The 17,699-nt window shown below is 38.3% G+C and overlaps 1 protein-coding gene across 1 annotated transcript in view; it reads left to right on the top strand.

The window, feature by feature from the left end:
- The window catches only part of PREP (prolyl endopeptidase), a gene marked incomplete at its 5' end in the record, with an annotated part of 116,070 nt that overhangs the window by 3,762 nt on the left and 94,609 nt on the right, over positions 1–17,699 (top strand). Inside the window, 2 exons of the mRNA XM_008589129.1 lie at positions 7,132–7,341; positions 10,816–10,937. Of these exons, the coding sequence (XP_008587351.1) occupies positions 7,132–7,341; positions 10,816–10,937 (332 nt within the window). The remainder of the gene's footprint in view (positions 1–7,131; positions 7,342–10,815; positions 10,938–17,699) is intronic.

Raw genomic sequence — 17,699 nt, 5'->3', positions numbered from 1 at the left:
TTTTTCAAAATCTCTTTGGAACCACCATCACAAATTTACTTTAGAATTTCTTGAATACACCCCTCCCCCACTACACAGAGATCTGTACAGTCTGGAGCCGAACCCTGCCAGCCACCTGTTTTTATAAATGAAGCCTAATTTGAACACAGCCGTTTCCATTTGTCTGTGTGTTGTCCATGGCTGCTTTTGTGCTACAACTGCAGAGTTAAGTATTACAGTGACAGACTATATGGCCCGCAGGCTTGTAATGCCTGTAGTCTTGACCTTTACAGAAAAAGTGTGCCCACTTCCTACCCCAGCAGCTTGGCTAGGGAAGCGAACCAGAATTTCATCCTAGAAAATCTGCTTTCCCTCTCCATTTAAAAGGAAACGTTACTGCTTTATTTATTTGAATATCAATTTTAATTTTAGCAGATAAAATAGTCTTTATTTGTCTATTTAGCGAATATGCAGAATCACAATAAATAGTCATTTCTAAACATGAGTCTGTCATTCAGTGGTCCTCTTTCTCCCCTCTCCCCAAATAGGCTGTGTAGTAAACGATTCTTTATGAAATCACTATTGAAAGTAAGACACCAGCCAGATCAATGAGTGTTCTGCCATTAATCTGAGCCTGTAGTTTTAAATGAGTTTAATACACTGGTTTTGTTGCTGTAACATATTTTGTATAGGAATTCATTTTATTTTTCCAAAGATCTATCAGGCAACCCATTCAGAAGGACTTCCCTTTAACAGGGTCTTACCTCTCACCCCAGTGATGCATTCTAGTGACTTCTTTCTGGAATGCTTGCATGCACAAAGCCTTGATGGATGAGAAGGTGGTAAATTAGGCATGAGACCTGGCCTCAAACAGTCATTGAGTTCTCTGAGAATGGTATTACAGAAAAGTTAAAATTTTAGTAAATAGTCAGATTCTATTGATAGTATATGATTTTTTAAACATGTATTTCAAATCAAAATGTTTTATTTAAATTTTTCCTGAAAATTTTCCAATTATATATAAATAATCCGAAAACTACAGTGCCGTGTAGAATAAAAGGTGAATATCTTTCTTCTCCCCATCACATATCAGACCCTTTTTCTGCATTTACATACATATGAGCCTGGATACTTTACAGGACTAAGAAGTGATTAATTAGTAAGTTTTGTGAAATTTTATTTATTTTCACTTTTTTTAAGTTAAAAATTTTTTTTTACTGAAACATGATTGTATATATCTGTGGGGTACAGGATTGAATATCAATACTTGTGTGCAATATGTGATGTTCAAGTCAAAATAATTAGTATATTCAACATTACACAATGTAATCATTTTTTTGTGACCTTTTACCAATTTCTCATTAGTCTCCCTCCCCCCTCCTCCTTTCTCACCTCCTGTGGCCTCAATTCTGTTCTCTCCTTTTGAAATTTCATCAGATTATTGTGATTGTTACATCTTTGTTTTTTAGTTCCCACTTATGAGTGAAGATGTGGTATTTCTCTTTCTGTGCCTGGCTTATTTCACTTAATATAATTTTCTCTAAGTTCATCCATGTTGCTGTGAATGGCAGAATTTCATTCTTTTTTATGTCAGAGTAGTATTTCATTATGTATATATACCACACTTTCCTTATCCAGTTGTCCATTGATGACATTTAGGTTGGTTCCAACTCTTGGCTATTTTAAATGGAGTTGCAATAAACATGGGAATGCAGGTATCCCTTCTACATGATGATTTCCATTCCTTCAGGTATATACCCAGCAGTGAGATTGCTGGATTGCATTGCAGTTCTGTCTGTAGTTGTTTGAGGATCCTCCATACTGTTTTCCATAATGGCTGCACTAATATATAGTCCCACCAATAGTATAGGAGGGTTTTCCTTTTCTCCACATCCTTGTGAGCATTTGTTATTCTGTCTTTTTGATAATAGCCAGTCTAACTGGGGTGAGATGATATCTCAGTGTGGTTTTGATTTTCATTTCCCTGATCATTAGTGATGCTGAGCATTTTTTCATGTGTCCGTTGGCCATTTGTATATCTTGCTTTGAGAAATGCCTGTTCAGCTACTTTGACCATTTCTTAATCGAGTTACTTGTTTTTTTACTGTTAAGTTGTTTGAGTTCCTTGTATATTCTGGATATTAATCCCTTGTTGGATGCATGATTTGTGAATATTTTCTCCAGTTCTGTAGATTGTCTTTTCACTCTGTCAACTGTTTCTTTTGCTGTGCAGAAGGTTTTTAGGTTGGTATAATCCCATTTGTTTGTTTTTTCTTTTGTTGCCTACGCTTTTGGAGTCTTATTTATAAAGTCTTTGCCCATTCCTGCTTCCTGAAGTGTTTCCCTGTTTTCTTTTAGGACTTCTATAGTTTCAGTTCTTATATATTTATGCCTCTAATCCACTTTGAGTTGATTTTGGTAAATGATGGAGGTATGGGTCTAGTTTCATTATTCTACATATGGGTGTCCAGTTTTTGCAGCCTCATTTATTGAAGAGGCAGCCTTTTCCCCAGTGTATGTTCTTGTTGCCTTTGTCAAAGATCAGTTTGCTGTAAGTATGTGGGTTGATTTCTGGGTTCTATGTTCTATTGGTCCAAATGTCTGCTTTTATGACAGTACCATGCTGTTTTGGTTATTATAGCTTTGTAGTATAATTTGAAGTCAGATATTGTCATGCCTCTGGCTTTATTTTTCCTGCTCAGGATTGCTTTGGCTATTCAGGGTCTTTTGTTGTTCCATGTGAATGTTAGGATTTTTTTCTCTATTTCTGTGATGAATGTCATTGTTATTTTTAGGGGATTGCATTGAATATGTAGATTGCTTTGGGTGGTATGGACATCTTCACAATATTAATTCTTCCAATCCAAGAGCACGGAATGTCTTTCCATCATTTTGTGTCCTCTTTAATTTATTTCAGCAGTGATTTGTAGTTCTCATTGTAAAGATCTTTCACCTCCTTGGTAAAATTGATTCCTAGGTAGTTTATTTTTTTTTTTGGTGACTATTGTAAATGGGCTTGCTTTCCTGATTGCTTTTTCTACTACTTCATTATTGGAGTATAGGAATGCTACTCATTTCTGCATGTTGATTTTTTTTTTTTTTTCCTTTTTCCTTTTTGTCTTTTTTCGTGACCGGCAACGGATCGCAACCCTCAGTGTCGCGCCCGTACCGGACCGGGACCGGCAACGGGATCGCAACCCTCGGCGTTGCTCCCGCCCCTCGCTCAGCCAGTGAGCAGCTGGTCTGTATGTGGGATCCCAACCCTCGGCGGGAGCACTGCCGCGCTTCCCAAGCAGCGCACTGTAGCAGTGCGCCACCGGGCCGGCCCATGCATGTCGATTTTTTAATCCTGCAACTTTACTGAAATTGTTGATCAGCTCCAAGAGGTTGTTTTTTTTGTTTGTTTGTTTGTTTGTTTGTTTTTTAATAGTCTTTAGGCTTTCTATAGATAGGATCATGTACTCTACAAACAGGGATAGTTTGACTTCATCTTTTCTGATCTGGATGTGCTTTATTTCTTTCTCTTTCCTGATTGCTCTGGCTAGTACTTCCAATACTATGTTAAATAGGAGTGGTGAGAGTGGGCATCCTTGTCTTGTTCCTGTTCTTAAGGGAAAGGCTTTCAGCTTTTCCCCATCCAAGATAATATTGGGGGTCGGTTTGTTGTATATTGCTTTTATTGTGTTGTGATACTTTCCTTGTGTACCTAATTTGCTGAGAATCTTTTTCATGAAAGGATGTTGGATTTTGTCAAATGCTTTTTCTGCATCTAGTGAGATAATCATATAGATTTTGTCCTTGATTTTGTTGGTGTGGTATATGATATTTATTGACTTACATATGTTGAACCATCCTTGCATCCCTGGGATGAATCCCACTTTATCATGGTGTATAATTTTTTGATGTGTTGCTGTATTCTGATTGCTGATATTTTGTTGAAGGTTTTTGCATCTGTGTTTATCAGAGATATTTGCCTGTAGTTTTCTTTTTTGTTGTATGTTTGTCTAGTTTTAGTATCAGGGTGATGCTAGCATAGACTGAATTTGGGAGAATGGCTTCTGTTTCAATTTTTTTGGAATAGTTTGAAGAGAATTGGTATTAATGCCTCTTTAAAGGTTTGGTAGAATTCAGTACTAAAGGCATCCAGTCCTAGGCTTCTTTTTGTTGGGAGACTGCTGATTACTGCTTCAATCTTGTTGTTTGCTATTGATCCGTTCAGTTTTTCTGTTTCTTCTTGGTTCAGTCTTGGTAGTTTGTATGTGTCCAGAAATTTAATACATTTCCTCCAGGTTTTCAAATTTATTGGTGTATAATTGTTAACAGTCTGTAAAGATTCTTAGTATTTTTGTGGTATCAGTTGTAATGTCTTCTTTTTCATTTCTGATTTTCGTTATTTGGGTCTTTTCTTTTTTTAGTCAGCTTAGCTAATGGCTTGTTTATTTTGTTTTTCTTCTCAAAAAACCTACTTTTTGTTTCACTGATCTTTTGTATTGTTTTTTGGGTCTCTATTTCATTTACTTCCGCTCTGATCTTGATCATTTCTTTCCATCTACTAGCTTTGGGATTGGATTGTTCTTGTTTTTCTAGTTCTTTGAAGTGTAGCATTAGGTTTTTATCTGAAATCTTTCTATTCTTTGGATGTAAGCATTTATTGCAATAAAATTCCTTCATAGTACTGCTTTTGCAGTATCCCATAAGTTTTGGTATGAAGTGTCTTTATTTCCATTAGTTTCAAGACATTTTTTGATTTCCTGTTTAATTTCTTCTTGGACCCATAGGTTATTCAGGAGCATGTTGTTTAATTTCCATGTATTTGTATAGTTTCCAGAGTGTTGTTTGTTTTTGATTTCTAGTTTTAATCCATTGTGGTCTGAAATGATACTCGAAATTATTTCAGTTTTTAAAAATTTCTTAAGGCTTTATTTGTGAACTAACGTGCAGTCTCTCCTGGAGAATGTTTGATGTGCTGATGAGAAGAATGTGTAACTGTAGTTGTTGGATGAAATGTTCTGTAGATATCTGCCAACTCCAACTGGTGTAAAGTATAGTTTAAATACTGTTTCTCTGTTGATTTTTTTGCCTAGATGATCTGTCCAATACTAAGAGACAGGTGTTCAAGTCCTCACCTATTATCAGATTGTGGTCTATCTTTTTTTTTAGGTGTAATAGTGTTTGCTTTATATATCTGGGTGTTCTGGTGTTGAATGCATATATACCTATGATTGTTATGTCTTCTTACTGGATAGATCTCTTTATTGTTATGTAATAGTCTTCTTTTGTCTATTTTTATGATTTTTGGTTTAAAGTCTATTTTACCTGATATAAGAATAGCTACTCCTGTTTGCTTTTGGTTTCCATTTGTGTGGTACATCTTTTCCCATCCCTTCACTGCATGTGTTTTTATAGTTGAGGTGAGTCTCTCAAATACAGCGTTGGGCCTAGCTTTTTAATCCTGTGTCTTTTGAGTGGGGAATGTAATCCATTTACATTTAGGGTTGTTATTGAAGGGTATTTTCTTCCTCCTGGCATTTTATCAATTTTTGTTTGGTTGTTTTCAGTATTTTTTTTTTCCTTTCTTCCCCTTTTATTGTTTGTCTTTGGTGTTCATTGTTTTTTTGAGGTGGTAAGCTATAGTTTCTTTCTCCTTCTTGCTTGCATTTTTGTTCTACCAGTGGGGTTTGCTCTTTCTTGTGTTCATGGTAGTGATTGTCATTTTTCGTATTCCAGATGCAGGACTTCCTTGAGAATTTCTTTGGGGCTGGTCGTATGGTGATGAACTCCCACAGTTTCTATTTGTCTGGGAAATACACTATTTCTCCCTCATTTCCGAATGATAGCCCTGCCTGGGTATAATATTCTTGGCTGGCAGTTTTATTCTTTTAGTACTTTGAATATATCATCCCATTCTCTTCTGGCCTATAAGGTTTCTCCTGAGAAGTCTGCTATTAGTCTGATGGCAACTTCCTTATAGTTGACTTGATGCTTTTCTCTTGGCATTTTTTAACATTCTGTCTTTGTCTTTGAGTTTTGCCAGTTTGACTATAATATGTCCCATTAGAGGACCTTTTTGGATTGAATCTGTTTGGGGATCTTTTAGCCTCTTGGATCTGAAAGTCCATGTCTCTCCCAGTACTTGGGAATTTTTCCACTATTATTTCATTGAAAAGGTTGTCAATGCCTTTTCCTTTCTTCTCCCTTTCTGGAACACCCATGATTTGGATATTTGTGAAGTTTTAAATTAATTTCCCATTAATTGTAATTCTAATTTAAAATAGTAGAAAACTTCTGATAATAGTTGAGCTTCTTACAATTTTCAATCCCCAAAAAGTTTAGCACTCATAGTAAGAGAAAATCTCTGGTGTCAGCATTTCTAATGGGACATATGGTATCAAATGCTATATGTACTTCATAATTATAAAAGCCAGTATAAAACATGTAAATATTTGTCAAGAAACATTCCATAGTGATAAGAACATTCTGTGAGAGCACCAAAAATTGGACATGGCATAACAGTCTGTAGATAGTGTTGCCTTTCCTCGTCAAAGTCACTTTTGGAGTGTGCATTCTCTGAGCCTTCATTGAAAACCCTCAGGCTTTATTTACTTGGGCCTTTGATGGTCAGATGATGTGGACATTAGTCCTTGAGTGCCAGTAATGCTGTAAAAATAAGGTTGTAAAGAGCATTTCAGTTACTGTACTTTGGAATCTATCCCCAAAATTACCTAATAGCTACAATTTAGTTCTATTATATGATATGTGTCATAATCCAGTCATTACTCTAAAAGCAGTTTTCTTATTTTCTTTTGAGTGTAAATAAAATATGCTTAAAGTTCCAGAAGAGTTCTGCTTTTAACTGAACTGCCTGTTGAATTATAAAAATTTCACAATGGAAGCATCTTAATGGACATAGCCAATACTTCATTTTATAGATGGACAAACTAAGACCTAGAGAAATTAGAAACTTTGTCCAAGGTCGTAAGGGTGATTCCTATGAGACTTGGGCTGAGTCCCCAGTTTTCTACACCTTCTGTTGCCACATTCTGCCTCTGCATTACAATGGAAAGCTTCATCAGACAGCATAGAGGGCAGTGGGCAAGACTAGGAGCTGCGTCTCCATGTTCGCCATTTGACCACTTCTCCTCTGTCCCATAGGTTACGCGTTCAGTGAAGATGGTGAATATTTTGCCTATGGTCTGAGTGCCAGTGGCTCAGACTGGGTGACGATCAAGTTCATGAAAGTCGATGGTGCCAAAGAGCTTCCAGATGTGCTTGAAAGAGTCAAGTTCAGCTGTATGGCCTGGACCCATGATGGGAAGGGAATGTTCTACAACTCATACCCCCAACAGGATGGAAAAAGTGATGGTAAGTGAAGACTTTAGATGAAGCACTTTTCTTTTACAAAATGAGGTGTGACTTCAAATGACTAAAAAGAAAAGGTAAACCCTACGTAGAGGTTGTTTGGTTTACAGCCAAGTTTCCTCAAAGGAAACTTGTTGTATCACTTAGCTTTGCTCTGTAATAGACCACACCAAAACTTAGTGGTTTGAAATAATAAGCATGTATTTTTGTTTATGAGTCTGTGGGTTCGCCAGGCAGTTCTGGGTGTGGCTGAGTTCTAACATGTTATCTGTGGTCACCTGTGGGTCAGTTGGCTGATGTTGGCCTGACTGTTTGACATGTCGGGGCCCTCGACTGGGATGAGGAGGCTGTCTCAACCTTCATGCATTTGCTGGAGGGTGTGGAGCTGGCAAGCAGCCCAGCTGCTGTAGTCCTTCCTGCTGGGCATGCTGTCCCCTTAGCATGACTTGCTGTATCTTTCTCATCTTCAGTTCTGCTTGCCTTCTTTTCTCTTTCCCCCCCTGGGTGAACTGGGAATAACGATCTACTGCTTTTCATCTTTTTTGGCTGTGGTTAGCTTTTGCTGCCTTTTGATTAGGCTCCAACAAACTCTTTTTTAATTCACTAAGGAACTACAAGAGGAGCTAGGAGTAGGCTTTTTATTCAAGAAAGTTCAGCGAAAGAAAGATGGTTGTACTCTGTATACTGAATTAGCTGCCTGTGTTCAGAATGCCCCAGAGTTAGAAAATATTGCTTATTTTCAAGTTATGGAAGACAAAAAAAAGTATAACTGGCCAATTCCTGTTAGAGAATAATGTTATTAAGTTAACTTGGGAAAAGCATTGAAGGTGTTATTTACCCTCAGCTTTCAGTGACAATAATAGTAATGATTAGTTATTGTGATTAATTTAAGAAAGCCAACATCTTTTCCCAGATGTAATTTTGCTGCCCTCTTGTTGGGGGCCTATACAAATGAAGGTAAGCAATTCATACTGTGTGCTTCTAATCAGTGTTCCTGGAAAACACAATGAAAATCACGTAAGTGCCACAAAGCTTTTTTCTTTTTTACATTATGGTATTATCTTACTTTTTTTCCTATATTGCACTGAAAGCTTGGTACATTTTCATAATGAAAAAAAGTTCGGTCTCATAGTAGTCTCCAAAATCAGCAAATATGTGTGAATTACTTATAGGTATTATTTATATTTCTGATATCCAACTGATAATTTTTTTTAAATAAACTTTATTTTTTAGAGTAGTTTCAAGTTCACAGCAAAATTGAGAGGAAAGTACAGAGATTTCCCATTTACCCCAGCCCCACACGTGTAGCCGCTCCTGTTGTCAACATCCCCTGCCAGAGTGGCACATTGGTTACAACTGATGAATCTACACTGACACATCAGTATCACCCAAAGGCTGTAGTTTTCATTACCATTTGCTCTTGGTGTCGTACATTCTGTGGGTTCAGACAAATGTTTAATGACACGTATCCACCATTAGAGTATCATACAGAGTAGTTTTGTTGGTTACAACTGATGAATCTACACTGACACATCAGTATCACCCAAAGGCCGTAGTTTTCATTACCATTTGCTCTTGGTGTCGTACATTCTATGGGTTCAGACAAATGTTTAATGACACGTATCCACCATTAGAGTATCATACAGAGTAGTTTTACTGCCCTAAAAATCCTGTGTTCTGCCCGTTCATCCCTCCCTTCCTCCATCCCCTGGCAACCACTGGTCTCTTTACTGTCTCCACAGTTTTGCCTTGTCTAGAATGTCCTATAGCTGCAATTATACAGTATGCAGCCTTTTTACATTGGTTTCTTTCACGTAGTAATAATACATTTAAGTTTCCTACATGTCTTTTCATGGCTTGATTTCTTTTTAGTGCTGAATAATATTTCGTAGTCTGGATGTACTACAGTTTATCCATTCACCTACTGAAAGACCTCTTGGTTGCTTCCAAATTTGGCAATTATGAATAAAGCTGCTATAAAAAAATCTGCCTGCAGGTTTTTGTTTGGGCATAAGTTTTCGACCCCTTTGGGTAAATACCAAGGAGCACGATTGCTTGATGGCATGGTAATAGTATGTTTAGTTTTGTAAGAAACCACCAAAACTGTCTTCCAAAGTGACTGTAGTATTTTGCATTCCCACCAGCAATGAATGAGAGTTTCTTTTCCTCCACATTCTCTCCAGCATTTGTGTTGTCAGTGTTCTGGATTTTGGCCATTCTAATATGTGTGTAGTGGTATCTCATTGTTTTAATTTGCATTTCCCTGATGACATCTGATGTGTGGCATCTTTTCATATGCTTATCTGCCATCTGTGTATCTCCTTTGGTGAGGTATCAAGGTTTTGGGTACAGTTTTTAATTGTGTTGTTTTCTTATTGGTGAGTCTTAAGAATTCTTTGTATATTTTGGGTAACAGTTCTGTATCAGATATGTCCTTTGCAAATGTTTTCCCCCAATTTGTGGCTTTTCTTTTTCTTCTCCTGACAGTATTTTTTTTGCCAAGCTGAAGTTTTTAATTTTAATGAAGTCCAACTTATCAGTTATTTCGTTCATGGATTGTGCTTTGTTGTTGTATCTAAAAAGTCATCAGCATACCCAGAGTCATCTAGATTTTATCCTATGTTATCTTCTAGGAGATAAATAGTTTTAAGTTTTACATGTAGGTCTGTGATCCATTTTGAGTTAATTTTTATGAAAGGTGTAAGTTCTGTGTCTAGATTCATTTTTTTTGGCATGTGATGTCCAGTTTTTCTAGCATCATTTGTTGAAAAGACTGTCTTTTCTCCTTTGTATTACCTTTGCTCCTTTGTCAAAGAGTAAGTTGACTGTATTAATGTGGCTCTACTTTTGGGCTCTGTTTTCTGTTCCATTCATCTATTTGTCTGTTCTTTTGCCAGCACCACACTGTGTTGATGGCTGTAGCTTTATAGTAAGTCTTGAAGTCAGGTAGTATCAGTCCTCCCACTTTGTTCTTGTCCTTCAATATTGTGTTAGCTATTTGGGGTATTTTGCCACTCCATATAAGCTTTAGAATCAGTCTGTCAATATCCACAAAATAACTTGCTGGTATTTTGATTGGGGTTGCATTGAATCTGTAGATCAATTTGAGAAGAACCAACATCTCAACAATATTGAGTCTTCCTGTCCCTGAGCATGGACTATTTATTTAGTTCTTTGATTTATTTCGTCAGAGTTTTGTAGTTTTTAAAAAAGTTTCTCATATATATCTTATACATGTTTTGTTAGATTTATACCTAAATATTTCATTTTTGGAGGTTGCTAATGTATTGTGTTTTTAATTTGAAAGTCCATTTGTTTACTGCTGGTATATGGGAAAGTGATTGACTTTTGTGTATTAACATTGTATTTTTCAACCAGATACTTTTAAATTGTTTCTAGCATTGTACAATATGGGTGGAATAGAATTTCTTAAAATTACCAACCACATTTGTGTACACTCATTTCTAACTCCTTCAGGCACAGAGACATCCACCAATCTTCACCAAAAGCTCTGCTACCATGTCTTGGGGACCAATCAGTCAGAAGATATTTTGTGTGCTGAGTTTCCTGATGAGCCTAAGTGGATGGGTGGAGCTGAGGTATCGTACAACTGTGAAATGTTAACCTCACAGACCACATCTCATGGATGTGTATATAAATATTCTTGTTATGTGATGATCTTTATGGAATGTAGAAGTCCTATAAGTAAATATTCTTTTGTTAAAAATATTCATATTCAAATTGACTCTTAATAGTGAAGGTAACAAACATTTTAGTTACAATCTCAACATAAAAATCTTAACACTAAAAGTAATACATGCTTATGACAAAAAATATAAAAGTACACAATAAGGTAAAGTAAAATATGAGTACTTCAAAACTTAGAATCCTACTTCTCAGAGGTGAGCAAGGTAACCTTCCAAAATTTTTCTTGTACACACAAGCGAGAATGTGGGGGGAGAGAGTTTGGGTGTGTAGTTTCCTTTTTTACACAACTGTGCTGTTTTCATGCGTATTGTTCACTTGTTTTTATGTCGTAATAAGTATCTTTTAGACATTTTCTGTCCTATAAACATTCATATATTCCTTGGAGGTCTTGACAGTAACCAGAATTAAAGTAATGTGTCTTTGAAGTTTCTGGCCCAGATTTTATTCTTTGTCTTGAGAATTGACTATGAAGAAACAGGGGTGCTTGGAGTAAGAATTTGACTCTTTTCAGTTTATTTCTGTGTACTAAAAAATACCTTTTGTTAAAGAAAAAGAAACATTCCGAATGTTTTAATATGGGTGGGATATTATCTTATTTTTAGTGCAAATGAGGAATCTACTACAAACTTTTTAGGTCAGTGAGCCACTTACCTCTTCTCTGAAAGACAATTAGAATTTTGTTAGTAGAGAAACATTTTAAATTTTAATTTCTGCTCATGGGTCTGGTTCACTGAGGTACAGAATAGGAATCTGTGGTATTTTAGTCTATGTGCATTGATACACTGTATTCCACACTGTCCATTTATGTATTTTTTCTAACCAGGGGTTGGCAAAGTTGTGCCCGTGGGCCACATCCGGCCTGCTGCCTGTTTTTGTAAATAATGTTTTATTGGAACACAGCCCATGACCATCATTCCCTGTGGCTGCACCAGCAGGGTTGAGTATTTGCCCCAAAAGGCCACATGGCTCACAAAGCTGAAAATATTTACTATCTGGACCTTTATAGAAAAAGTGTGCAGGTTTTAATAGAACGTCCTAAAAATTAACTTATAGGACTTACATTTTATTACCTTAAAATGTGCCCCTTTTTCATGCTTTTTCTTTCCCACCTAACTACCCATCCTACCAGCTTTTTCTGTGCAGTTACTATGGTTATTTTTCTCACAATTTGTTTTTAATGGCTTTTCTGATATCTATCTATAGATCGTTTCCACTAAGTTTTCTTCCTACTCCAGTTTCTCCTCATACCTAAGACCTCTACTTACTATAAATAATAGGTATTTATTTATAAAATAATGTACATTTTTACCTTTATCTGAGTGAAACACAATTAGGAAGATAAATCTACTTAAAAAATTAAAATGTTACATCCTGTGTATTTCTCTTTACCTTTTTTTGGGAGGGGTGTGGATGAAGGAGACCTAAAATAGCACATTTTATAATCAAATTTTCATTCCCTCTGGATTCTTCATAAAATCAGAGACATGTTCTCCTGGTGAAATTTTTATGCTTCAAAGCTGACAATTTCACTGCAGCAGAATTGTTTTAATGAAGTAAAATTACTTGATAGAATAACACAAATAGAAAAAAAAAAGAAAAAAAAAAAGGGCTGGCCCGGCGGCGCACTGCTACAGTGCGCTGCTTGGGAGTGCGGCGGCGCTCCCGCCGAGGGTTCAGATCCCACATACAGACCGGTTCCCGCTCACTGGCTGAGCGAGGTGCGGATGCGACACCGAGGGTTGCGATCCCATTGCCGGTCCCGGTCTAGTACGGGTGTGACACTGAGGGTTGCGATCCGTTGCCAGACACGAAAAAAGACAAAAAGGAAAAAAAAAAAAAAAAAAGAATAACACAAATAGTGAAAATAAAAGCCAGAATATCATTGTATTTTAGCATGTAGGTCTAAAAGAAAACAAGGACAGCTTAGCAAATACAGCTCTAATTACTGAGATCTCTTCATTAGCATTTGGTTGAAGCAGCTAGTTTTTCACTTTTTTTTTTCTCTTTTTAATGTATTTAAAATTATGGTAAAGTAAATATGACATAGAATTTACCATCTTAACCACTTTTAAGTGTACACTTCAGTGGCATTAAGTACATTAACATTGTTGTGCAACCATCACACCATCTGTCTCCAGAAATTTTCCATCTTGCAAAACTGAAATTCTGTACCCACTGAATAATAACTTCCCATCTCTGCTCCCTTCCACAACCACCTGCCAACCATCATTCTGCTTTCTCTCTGTTTATATTTAACTTCTGTAGGTACCTCATATAAATGTCATCGTACGGTATTTGTCCTTTTGTGACTGGCTTACTTCACTTAGCATAACGTTCTCAAGGTTCATCCATGTTGTGGCATATGTCTGAATCTTCTTCCTTTTTAAGGCTGAACAGTATTTTATTATGTGTGTGTGTGTATACATATATATATATATACACACACACCACATTTTGTTTATCCATTCATCCGTGGACACTTGGATTGCGTGTGTGAGAATTTTCTTCCTTTTTAAGGCTGGACAATATTCCATTGTGTGTGTGTGTGTATGTATATACCACATTGTGTTTATCCATTCATCCGTGGACACTTGGATTGCGTGTGTGAGAATTTTCTTCCTTTTTAAGGCTGGACAATATTCCATTGTGTGTGTGTGTGTATGTATATACCACATTGTGTTTATCCATTCATCCATGGATACTTGGATTGCTTTCCACAATATCATTGGGAGTAAAGCTGCTATGAGCAGCTAGTTTACACATATAGTGGAGACACTTATGTGCATCTAACATATGTATAGTCAATTCTGCTGGGTAGGCAAATAAGAAAAGCAGATTTAAGTGGTTCAGGTGATCCTTCTACTATTCATTTGATAGATGTACACTCTACATAATATACTCTTTACCACGACTTTGAGAAGGAAGTCATTATTCCATGCATAGACAAAATAGTTGCGAGGGTAATGAGCTTGTAAGTCCTTGGCTAGAACTGCCTGTTAGGCCCTGTCTATCTGTATCTCCTTAATCACCATGTACTCTGCCTCCCTGGTCAAAAGTAAAGAGGTCACACAAAAATAGCAGCAATGACTGTTTAAAGAATGGTAGTAAATGAAGGTATGCATCTGTACTGAATAAAAATAATAAATGAAATTGTAAAGAAAAAAAGAGACATATAAAGTGAGTCCTAATTAATAAATTATGCAGAGGAAGTGTATTAGAAAACCAGTAGGCTTAGTAAACAAACTGAATGTAGACTTCCCTTGAGCTGTCTTCCAGCTGTTTGGGTGGTCTTGTTAAGACTTGTATTACCCCACCTGTTGCAAAGGTTGGTCAGGCAGGTCTGGCTGGCTAGATAAGTGTTACTTCCTCACCCCACTATACGTCATCATTCTGAGCAAAGAGGACCATCTTTATACATAAAGGAGCATTTTTTGTTACTTAAACATGAGTTCTATAGTTCTACAGGTATGAAGCATTCACAAGCGTCAGGCTTACCCTGAATTGATGGTTCAGTTCCAAGTCTTCCACTCAGAAAAATCTAGATCATGAAAAAAGTCTTGAAGCAGGAATTTCTTGTACCCTTCAAGGAAGTGTGATAAAGCCAGGGGAATCCAAGATGCTGATGCACTGTAGAACTGACTAGACCAGAAGCACCGTGGCTGGGGTATAGATCAGCACTGCTGTGGATGATTGACTGTGTCCCCAAAGTTCATATATTAGAAGCTTAATTCCCACTGTAACTGTTGAGAATCGGAAATCCTATTGTGGTAATTGAAAGGTGGTGCCTTGAAGTGGTGATTAGATTGTAGGACCATGCAGTAGTGAATGGATTAATAATGGTGGTCAGGGGTATGGTTCTGAGGGCTTTAAAAGAAGAGCACATGAGCTTTTAGTCTCTCTCTGCTCTGTCATTTTCTGCCACGTGAGACCCCTGGATCACTGTCACCACCACCAAGGCCTTCACCAGATGTGTTCCCTGAACTTTGGACTTCCCAGCTTCTGAAACTGTAAGCAATAAATTTCATTTTCTTATAAACTGCCAGTTCCAAGTATTTTATCATAAGCAACAGAAACAGACTAATACAAGTACTTAGGACTGCTGGAAATGAAGCCAACAGTTTCCTAACAGCCTTTATTTAGTAACCTGCTGCATCTTACAGAAAAGCGATAGTCCTTTTATAACCATGCGCCAGTCCTTTTTATAACCATGAACGAGAGGCATGTGCTGCAGTTGTTTATTTGTAAAGTACTTGTCTTTAGAAACATCATGAAACCTAGTATTTCATTAATAAATTTAACAGTGTCTGTGAATGTTGTAGTGATGGAGGTGTGCTGGGACACAAATCCGGAGGTTTTTATTTTAGACCCTTCTGTGCAGCCCTGGGCGAGTCATTTCATCTGTCCAGGTCTGTTTCCTTCCTTTCCTCTAGGGCTTTTTTGTTGGCTCTGAAAGTCTGTGGATAGAGAATTTATTGCAGCATCTCATAGACTCCTGCATAGCCTCTGGGTGTGGAAGAAATGGGGAGTGCACAAGTGCAGAGCCTTGTGGGTGTGGCAGGAGGGCTGGGGGGTGGGGAGCTGGGTGTGTGTGCATTTTTCTGGCTTGCAGTCCTACTCCCCTTTGGCTGCCACAATCCAAGTTCACTGAAAACTTCCCTTCATATCCTAGATGCTATCTCCTCATGACTCAGTGCTTCCTTCACAGATACCTCCTCTGCCTTCCTGCATAGATAGGTCTTTCCTACCTTGATCACGCAGAACTCAGTAAATTCAATCAGGAAGCAGCTTTAGTTTTCATGCTGTTGCCTTCAGCCATGCCTGCCTATGACAGGATGTCTCCACAGGACAACTGCCTTCATCTGGCAGACCCCATGGCTTTCTGAACACTTGTGCATGTTGGAACTATCATTCAAAGTCCGTTGCAGTCTAAAACAAAATGTCACTCTCTCCAATTTGTGTGCTTCTCTCTTCCCAGCTCAGGTTTGGCGAGCCCATGGGGGACCAGCAGGTAGGGTTGGGACCGTGCAGTCCTTCCCCGTGTTTATTCATCCTGTTTTAGTTTCTCCAGTAGCCACGCTGGGTGGAGGCATTGGAGAAGGGGAACGGGACTTTTGCTCATCTGGAGCTGTTTGTTGGTCTTTCTTGGCTGCTTGCAGACCTGATGTGTGTCTGGTGCCAGCTCCCCTCATGGCACCCTTTTGTAGTGAGACCTCCTCAGTTCTAGAACATCTGTACTTTGTTGTTTCCTGGTGTGGTTACAACTCTCTGGTTGGCCTTTTATACCGCCCCCGTCCCTCCCCAAGCTTCTGCTCTCAACAGCATTCTTGGAGATTCATACCTCTCTGCTGCCCCTCCTCCGTCTTTTCTCAGCAGGGACTTTTCAAGATGACCTGAGGCCAGCCACTTTCCAGGTGCTTCTTGGCCCCAAGGAAGCCACATCTTCAGGTGCTCCATCCTGGAATTGCAGGCTGTGTTCACCACTGCCCTCTGCACGTGCCAGCCAAGGACCTTGGGCCAGCCTCCTGACCTCAGTCGCCCCATGCACGTCCAAAGCTCTGGGCTCAGGAACAGGAGCCCCCTCATGTCCCCAGGGTATAACATGAGACAGATAGCTGGCATGTGGCTTGGATGGACAGAGATGTCAATTATTATTTAATATAGACTATGAGGCTTTACTTGAAGGGTGGGATTGTGGGAGGATAGATATGGTCATGTTTTACAAGGTTCTATTAAGCCAAGAAAAATCTCTTTATTTTAAAGTGAATTGTGAGTATTTGAGAAATAAAACCAAAAAAGTCAAATATTTTGAGGCACTGTTTCCAGCAGAGGGTGCTCTAGAATGAAGATTATGAAAATGCCTCAAGTCCATTTTAAAGGATTAAGGAGAAAATGCCCAGCCTCTGTGATTACGTAGCTGAATCCTACACTGAGAACCTAATTCTGTTGTACCCAGTTCTTGAAAAAGTTTTTTTACAAAGGTAATCCTGAATCTTAATATTTGTCACACATCTCCATAAGCCATTTTTATATGTTCACTCGTGATCCCTAGTAATTAAAAAAGATATTTATATACATAATTATATATATTACACAGATATTAACATGTAAAATGCATTGCCTGATGCTTGATTCATAGTAGGTGCTCAGTGAATGTTTCCTTACTCTCCCCCCTTCCCCTGATGAAGGTCTTGCCCGTGAAGCCCAGCAAGGCCACGCCTTATAGGACATACACAGTAAAGAGATGGGATGTTCCTCAGGGAACTCTCCCTCCACTGCCCCTTACCTGTGGGATGTTTTTGACTTGGAGAATTGTTCAGCAGCGCTCTTCCTGCTCTGCACAGTTCACACACGTGTTCCCCCAGTATTTAGCAAGCCTTTCCCTGTGTCCACCACTGTCTTCTCTTTCATTAGTGCTGGCGTACGTGATAAAATCATCACGCTGATTGGTACACAGGGAGAGCTCAGCAGCACGGTTGGGGAGGCAGAAAGGTCAGGAAGCCAAGCTAGAGGCCTGGATGTGAGCAAAGCAAGGAGGCTGTGCTGCTCTTTATACATGAAACGGGTCGTGGCGGGAGAGGGCGGTGTTCACAGTGCAGTAGTCATGTGGGTTTGCTGATTCATCGCTTTTCTCACCTCATCCTCATTGTTGCTCA

This window comes from Galeopterus variegatus, unplaced genomic scaffold (assembly GCF_000696425.1).
Source record: "Galeopterus variegatus unplaced genomic scaffold, G_variegatus-3.0.2 Scaffold5223, whole genome shotgun sequence".
Lineage (NCBI taxonomy): Eukaryota > Metazoa > Chordata > Mammalia > Dermoptera > Cynocephalidae > Galeopterus > Galeopterus variegatus.
Note: the sequence above shows the minus strand (reverse complement) of the source record. Positions and strands in the feature narration are given on the sequence as shown.